This window comes from Neomonachus schauinslandi, chromosome 11, assembly GCF_002201575.2.
Source record: "Neomonachus schauinslandi chromosome 11, ASM220157v2, whole genome shotgun sequence".
NCBI lineage: Eukaryota > Metazoa > Chordata > Mammalia > Carnivora > Phocidae > Neomonachus > Neomonachus schauinslandi.
This window is the reverse complement of record NC_058413.1, coordinates 14043570-14052424: the sequence shown is the minus strand read 5'-3', so window position 1 is coordinate 14052424 and position 8855 is coordinate 14043570. Positions and strand designations below refer to the sequence as shown.

The 8855-nt window shown below is 37.0% G+C and overlaps 1 protein-coding gene across 1 annotated transcript; it reads left to right on the top strand.

The window, feature by feature from the left end:
- Positions 1 to 1811: 1811 nt before the first annotated feature.
- On the top strand, positions 1812 to 8479 carry LOC110575784 (olfactory receptor 4A15-like). The gene is made up of 2 exons (XM_021684819.1): positions 1812 to 2730; positions 8463 to 8479. The coding sequence occupies exons 1-2, from the start codon at positions 1818 to 1820 to the stop codon at positions 8477 to 8479; spliced, it is 930 nt and encodes a 309-aa protein (XP_021540494.1). The 5' UTR covers positions 1812 to 1817.
- Positions 8480 to 8855: the final 376 nt, after the last annotated feature.

The following is an 8855-nucleotide window of genomic DNA, read 5'->3' as shown; positions in this document are numbered from 1 at the left end:
CATAACCACATAAACTTTTTTAACAATTCACAACTTTCTCTCCCACAAAGTTGACCTTTTTAAAAAGATTTTTTTAATTTATTTGAGAGAGAGGGAGAGAGAGAGAGAGAGAGAGAACGAGAACGAGTGCATGAGCAGGGGGAAGGGGCAGAGGCAAAGGGAGAATCAAACCCCCTCCCCTCTGAGCCAGGAGCCCTATGCAGGAATTGATCCCAGGACCCTGGGATCATGAACTGAGCCAAAGGCAGACACCTAACTGACCGAGCCACCCAGGTGCCCAGTTGACCTTTTCCTTTTTTTTTTTTTTTTAACCTCAAAGTGCTGGTTATCATTCGTTTGTTATTTTGACAAATTCTGCCATCAATGAAGATTTTGGGTCTCTTTGTTCACAGCCAATATTCAGACTTGTTTAGATTACAGGACCTTTGTATTCATTTTGAAAATCCCAGCAATTTAAGAGGTAACCTTTTTCTGAAAGACTGAAATGAATACAACTTTCTGCGAACGTGGAAAGCATTGTTCACACAGAGACAGTTCAAGGTCCAGTGATGGTGCATGTGTTTTCTTGGTCTGTGTGCACAGCGATGGCATCAATGCACAAAAGAGAAGGGAGAAAGGACTGCAACCCTGGATTGAATGGTGTTTCAGCATGCAGGTAACTCAGGAAGTGTAATCAGATGTAAGATTCCAAAGTAGGCTTTACATTTTACATGTTGGCGGTGCTGGAATTCAGTCTTTTAAAAGTTCTCCTGTGTGAATCTGATAATCAGCTATATTAAGGATTCTTTATGGTTACTAGAATATATGGAAATTAGCTCAGTTCTGTAACACTCTTTTTGGCTATTTTCATATATAAGATACAGAATAAATACACTTTCTCTAACATCAGTTTTTTTAGAAACTAGTTTGAGGTTTAAGGATATTTTGATGGGCAAGATACTTCTAACTCTACAGATGGTTTCAGTTGACATGTTCTCTGAACATTGTTTGCTGATCTGTGAAAGTTTAGAGGATGGTGTAGCATCCACAGACTTGAATGAATGATTTTGAAGAATCCAAAGTCACACTTTCATAAGCAAGCAATTACTTCAGTTCCTATGTTTCTGTTCACAGGTGAGTTTCAGTATCATAGCATATGTGTGTTGGCCATTTTTTAATTGCTTGTTTATATGATTTACTCACATTGCCATTGGTTCATTTATCTTTTATTTAATTGCTTAGAGCTCTGTGTCTATTTTGATATTAACTCTGTGTATGTCCTCTGAAATGTAAATCTTTTCCCCCATCTACTTTTATCTATTGACATTATGATATATTTTTTAAATCCTTAAGATGTTTTGAAATTGTGAAATATATCAATTTGGGATTTCACTTATTAGTTAAGAGGATTCTATTCTAGAAGTTAGAAAGTCATCTCTTTTATTAACTGGGAAGTAAATATAAATCTTGTTTTAGGTTTCCATTAACCATAATCCATTTAAAAAATTTTGTATGAGGAATTCGCTATATGTATAATTTTACTAGCTTCCATATGGAAAATTGGTTGTAGCAACCCACTTACTTAATAATGTTTCCTTTTCACACATGTCTCAATGACTTGTCTCTCCATTAGTCTGCAAGATTGCTGAGGTTAGGGAGCATGTTTTAATCAGCCTGTATTCTTGTAATTTCTAAAAGTACTGGAACATAAGAAACTATAATGCCTATTAGGTAAATGAATAAACAGATTGTTTTAGATTTCAGGAAGACACCAGTAATCATTATATTTATAGCTAATTTTGTCTTGAACTGTGAAATAAGGACATGCAAAAGAACATATGGAACACAGAAACAATGTGACTGAGTTTGTCCTCTTGGGGCTCACTGAGAGCCTCCAAGGTCAGAAAATATTATTTGTTGTGTTCTTGATCATCTACATCATGACAGTGGTGGGCAACTTACTCATTGTGGTGACTGTGGTGGTCAGCCCAACCCTGGATGCCCCTATGTACTTCTTTCTTGGTTACTTATCATTTATGGATGCTGTTTATTCTACTACAGTTACTCCAAATATGATTATAGACTTACTCTATGAGAAGAAAACCATTTCCTTCCAAGCTTGCATGTCCCAGCTCTTTATAGGGCACTTATTTGGTGGTGCTGAGATTTTACTCCTGGTGGTCATGGCCTATGACCGCTATGTGGCCATCTGCAAACCCTTGCATTATTTGACAATCATGAATCAAAGGCTGTGTGTTCTCTTGCTGCTGTTGGCCTGGTCTGGAGGTTTTTGGCATGCTGTAGTTCAACTTCTCTTTGTTTACAACCTTCCCTTCTGTGGTCCCAATGTCATCGACCACTTCATCTGTGACATGTATCCATTATTAAAACTTGCCTGCACTGACACCTATGTTATTGGCCTCACTGTGGTTGCCAATGATGGGGCAATCTGTGTGGTCATCTTTACAGTCTTACTCATTTCCTATGGGGTCATTCTGCACTCCCTGAAGACCCATAGTCAGGAAGGGAGGCGCAAAGCCTTATCCACCTGTGGCTCCCACATTACAGTGGTGGTCCTCTTCTTTGTCCCCTGCATTTTTATGTATGTGAGACCTCCTTCTACCTTACACATCGATAAATCCTTGACTGTGTTTTATACAGTTATCACCCCTATGTTAAACCCTCTAATCTATACACTGAGAAATGGAGACATGAAAAATGCCATGAGAAAACTGTGGACCAGAAGAAGAAAATGAGGCCAAAGAGAAATGTATTACCTTTTTTCAATGAAGAGTTGCTCCATCCAGGAAAGGATTATGTATTTGTAATGAATTTCACCTCGGGTTTAATGAACTTGCATATGAAGAAAGCATTTGAGATGTAAATACTTCTAATGATCACAAAAGATTTCTAAGATTTTCATAAATTTTTAGGAAAATAGATGTTTAGCTTTTGGGCATAAAATGTCTTTGTTGAAACTATAGGCTTATGTTTTATGTGATGAGTTATGCTATAGTCAATATTGGACCTTTATTTCATTAGTGGACAATTTTCACATGCTTTTCTTTTACATAATTGTTCTTTTTCAGAATTAATAGTGCTCATTACATATTTTAGAGAGAGAAGTTAAGAAATGGGACATAAAGACTTGGTTCACTCCTCCCATACAAAGTCAACTCATTTGATACTTGAAGTATATATCTTATTTTTGTATCTGTAAGTATATCATTTTATTCACAGTGCTAAGCACAAAGGATTGAAAAGGAATGCTGCTTCCATATTGTAATATTAATCATAAAGAAGTTAAGTCAAGAAAAAAATCTGAACAAAAGATGTAGATTTAATAAGTAAGATTTACTTATTTTTCTGAGTGGGCACTCCTATTATCTCCTCACATGGAGCAGCTTTTTTTGGTGTTATAGTTTCATTGAGATTATCCATTAGTCTTCCCTGATAGTTTAGAATATCTGATAACATCTCGGCCATTTTTCAGTATCCCCATCTCTACTTTTGCTTACACTGTTTCATAGCCTTCTTTAGGGACCTAGGCCCTTCCTTTCATATGTGGAATTACTATAATGCATAATTCATGAGCTTCAAGTATGCAATACAGAACCTGACACCAGATATTTTGCGTGATATCATTGTTAAGAAAGATGTTGACATTATGGCATGTCATTCTTACCTCTGCTGTTAATGGAATGTAAATTATTAGGCAATAAAGAGGCCATAATATGGAGACCTCTTTCATAAGCCTCCTCTCTCTGAATGAGGTTTGAAAGAAAATATTATCTGCCTCTAATAGTGTAGGAAGCATGTAGTCAAAGAAACTCATGGTTCTGCCTCCCTTATTTAGTCTGGATTCATGAGCCCTGGCTATGGGGAATGGAACCTTTTCACTGATAAGTCACAGTGTAAGAGAAACTTTACATCCCAATTTTTATCCCAATTATTATTACATGGAATTTTCTTACGTCATCTCAAAGTCTTCCCAAACACGACACTATTCATTAAATAATAGTAAACAGAAGTTAAATAATTAAGTCATCTACTTTTGGATGTTGCTATAGACTGAATATTTGTGTTCCTCCCCAAATTCATTAAATCCTATATAATACATGGTATTTGGAGGTGAGGTGTTTGGGAGGTGATTAGGTCATGAAGGTAGAGCTCTCATGAATGGGACTAGTGTCTCTTTAAAAAGAGACACCACAGACCTCACTTGCCTTTTCTGCCATGTGAGGACACAGCAAAAAACAGTTATCTATGAACTAAGAAGCAGGCACTCATTAGACGTGGAATCTACAAGTGTCTTGATCTTGGACTACCCAGACCCCAGAACTGTGAGAAATTGACTTTTGTTGAAGCCAATCAGCCCAAATGGACTTAGACATTTACTTAATTCCAAATTTGTGTAGTTATTTCAAGTGATTAGATAAAAATCTTGGTTAATTATCTATGTTAATTATTCTGTACGTTCCCTTAAGCCAGGGAAAGTTACTTGTCTTTGTACTCTGTATTTGCACAATGTCTGACGTAGAATCCACTCCATGAACTCTCTCAGGTACTTGCATTCTTGAATTCTTGATCTATTGGAGAGGTTTTTTTTTTTTTTTTTAAAGATTTTATTTATTTATTTGAGAGAAAGAGCAGGAGCAGAGGGCGGGGCGGAGGCAGAGGGCAGAAGGAGAGGGAGAAGGGAGCTGAGGAGGGAGCCCGATGCAGGGCTCGATCCCAGGACCCTGAGATCATGACCTGAGCCGAAGGCAGACGCTTCACTGACTGAGACACCCAGGCACCCCTCTATTGGAGAGTTTTTACTGATGAATTTTGATGAACTCTTTCTACATTAAGTATGTATATTTGCTACAGTAGTCTTCTTTTATATTTGCTCAAAATATTTATTTTATTCATGTTGTACTTATAGGTGTTTTTCTATAATGATGTTCTCATATCCTTTTACTTTTGGTTTCTTCTATCACATCACTCTTGGAAAATTTCATTTACTTTCATTTGGTGAATTCATAAATTTAACATCTTTTTAAAAAATAAAAATAACTCTCAAAAAGTTTTCTTTTTAAATGGTCTAGGATTTATTTTTGTTTGTGATGAGGACATACCTAAGCCCATTTTCCTCTAATAGGAAAAATAATCTGCCAAGGTTATTATTAATGTTAGTAATAATTTAAAATTTTCTATTTAATATGTCAAATTTTATACAATTAGTATGCTTGATTTGGGGCCCATTTCCCTTCCTCCTCTGTTGCTCCCTTCACCTCCTCCTCCCCCTGATCCTCCTTTTCCTTTGGTGTATTTCCCTACCACTAACATTCTATGTCAGTAGTCAAGGATTTTAACGTGTATTAAACCTTGTAGGAATAATCTCCCTTAATTACTCAGCCTATTCAAGTCTCTTGCAATTTCTAAATACTTACTTTTCCTGATAAACTTTGGGATTATTTTGTGAAGTTTGAAACCTTCCCATAAAACTATATTTAGAATTTCATGACCCTCCACATTGATTTTGAGGAAAATGGCATGTTTTCATATCTTGTTTTCCCATCCAGAATGAGACATATATTGTGAAGGCTTGATCAATGTCTCAATATAATTTTGTAATCATTTCCATAGAGTACATAAATCTTGCCTTTTGGTTTTCTTAATTAAAAAGCAGCTTGTCTTATTTACATTTGATTCACATTTTCTTTTTTTTAATTTAAATTCAATTAGTCAACATATAGTACATCATTAGTTTCAGATGTATTTATCAGTTGCATATAACACTCAGTGCTCATCACATCACAAGCCTTCCTTAATGCCCATCACCCAGTTACCGCAACCCCCCACCCCCCTCCCCTTCCATAACCCTCAGTTTGTTCACATTTTCAATGAGCTGATCAAAAGGGCTCTGTGTCTTTTGCTGGCATGAATCACAGCACAATCCTGAAAGGCATGGGTGTATGTTTGTATACAACTGTTCATAGGCCTACATTAGATAATACACAAGTAGGTATCCAACCACAGATATCTGTATCTGACCTCGTAGCTCTGTATAACCACATGTAGGTACATATTCAATGATCTGTAGGTCTGTATCCAACTTCATATGTGTGTCTATATGTGGACACACAGAGATCTGTATCTGACAACACAAGGGTGAGTATCTGACTACCCATATGAATGCATATGTGTATATATAAGTATTTGGTATCATCACACACAAGCCTGTATCTGTCTACACACAGGGCTATATATTGCCATATGCAAGTCTTTATCTGACTGCATATAAATTTGTTGAGGACTTGACTGAACAATTCTTCTGTCCCATGTGGCATGGACTGAGGTTCCTCTCTGGTATTCAGCTGATTAGGGGCTATTAGGGAGTGTTTAAGATGACTTTACTCATGTGAGCTGTGCCTTGGCAGGGATGGCTAGAAGACTGGGATCTTCTGGCTCCTTCTCCTTCTCCATGTAGCCTGTCTCTCCAGTGAGTATGTCAGACTTGTAAAATGGCAGTTCAGGGCTTCCAGAGGGAGGACACAGAAGGGATTAGGCCAGTTAAGATCTCATCCCATCCTGTCATGAGCTTGAAGTTCAGGATCTCAAGTTCTAAATCCAGACTGCTTCTGCACCAAATGAAAAGGCAACCTATGGGATTAGAGAAAATATTTGCAAGTCATATACCTCATAAGAGGTTAATATCCAAAATGTGTGAGGAATTTATACAACTAAATAGCAAATGCAAATCAAAACAAAAATTGATTAAAAAATGAGCAATGGGCCTGAATGGACATTTGAAGAAGACATGCATATGGCCAAGAGGAACATGGAAAGGTGCTCAACATTACTAATCACAAGGGAAATGTGAATCAAAACCACAATGAGTTATCACCTTACATCAGTCAGAATGGCTAAAATTAAGAAGACAGGGGACAAATGTTGGCAAGAATGTGGATAAAGGGGAACCCTCTTACACTGTTGGTGGGAATGCAAACTGGTACAGCCACTCTGGAAAGCAGTATAGAGGTTCCTCAAGAAGTTGAAAATAGAGCTACCCTATGACCCAGCAATTGCACTACTGGGTATTTACCCCAAGATACAGACGTAGTGAAAAGAGGGTCACATGCCCCCCAATGTTCATAGCAGCAATGTCCACAAAGCTAAACTGTGGATGGAGCCAAGATTTCCATTGACAGATGAATGGATAAAGAAGATGTGGTTCATAAACACAATGGAATATTCCTCAGCCTCCAGAAAGGATGAATACCTACCACTTACATTGACATGGATGGAACTGGAGGGTATTATGCTAAGTGAAATAAGTCAATCAGAAAAAGACAGTTATCATATGGTTTCATTCATATGTGGAATATAAGGAATAGTGCAGAGGATCATAGGGAAAGGGAGGGAAAACTGAATGGTAAGAAATCAGAGAGGGAGACAAACCATGAGAGACTCTTGACCCTGGGAAAGAAACTGAGGTTTGGGGAAAGGGAGGTGGGTGTGGTGATGGGGTTGCTGGGTGATAGGCATTAAGGAGGGCATGTGATGTGATGAGAACTGGGTGTTATATGCAACTAATGAATCATTGAACATTACATCTGAAACTAATTATGTACTATATGTTGACTAATTGAATTTAAATGAAAAAAGATAAAAAGCTTCTGCACAGTGAAGGAAACAATCAACAAAACTAAAAGGCAGCCTACTGAATGGAAGATATTTGCAAATGGCGTATCTGATAATAAAAGGTTAGTATCCAAAAACTATAAAAAACTTATCAAACTCAGCACCCAAAAAATAAATAATCCAGTGAAGAAATGGGTAGAAGACATGAATAGACATTTTTTTCCAAAGAAGACATCCAGATGGCTAACAGACACATGAAAAGATGCTCAACATCGCTCATCCTCAGGGAAATACAAATCAAAACTACAATGAGATATCACCTCACACTAAAATTGCTAAAATTAACAACAGATGAAACAACAAATGTTGGTGAGGATGGGGAAAAAGGGGGAACCCTCTTACACTGTTGGTGGGAATGTATACTGCTAGAAATTTATCAGTTGTAGCATAATAGTACTAAATTTTGGCTGTTTTGGTTTACTTTAATGTTTTATATTGTATCTATTTCTGATCTTTTCATTACCTCTTTTTTTTTACTTTGACATTAATTTAATCCTCTTTGTCTGCTTAAGATAAAAGCTTAGCTCTTTTAGAGCTTTATTTTTAATGCAAGCATAAAGCTATGCATACATTTATGTAAGTTGAAAACAAGTAACTTTTGTGTGGCTTAGCACATAAGAAAGATCTTCAGCTAGTTCATACAGGTATTTGACTCTTTATCTATGATCCTTATGACCTAGAAGATACAATATACAACCAAACATGTGGAGATGAACATGCTCAATGGAGCCCATCATAAGCCATGGGAAAATGAATAAGAGTGGAAGCCTTCAGAGACTTGATGTAGAAACAGGCTCTTGTTGGAAAATAATTTGTTTCTTGCAGAAACAGTCATCCAATTGATACTGGACTGAAAATTAAGGGACTGAATTAATGAACTGAAAATCATTATGGTGTCAGTTGACATAGATTCAGGCCTTGATCAACAACATCCACTCCCACACAGAACTACAGAACTGTGACTACCTATCTTTTTATGAATTGCAACTTCAACCTCAGTAACTTCTCTCATCCTAAGGTCTTCTGCCTCTGAACCTCAGGGCCTCTTGTATAGAGGTGCTAACAGCTAGAGATAGGACTTCCTTGGCTGAGGACATGATTGGATAAGTGAACCTGAGACTGGTTCTCCTTTTACTTTGGCTTAAATATGACTTGCCTTACCCAAATGCTTTCTTATATGAAACTCA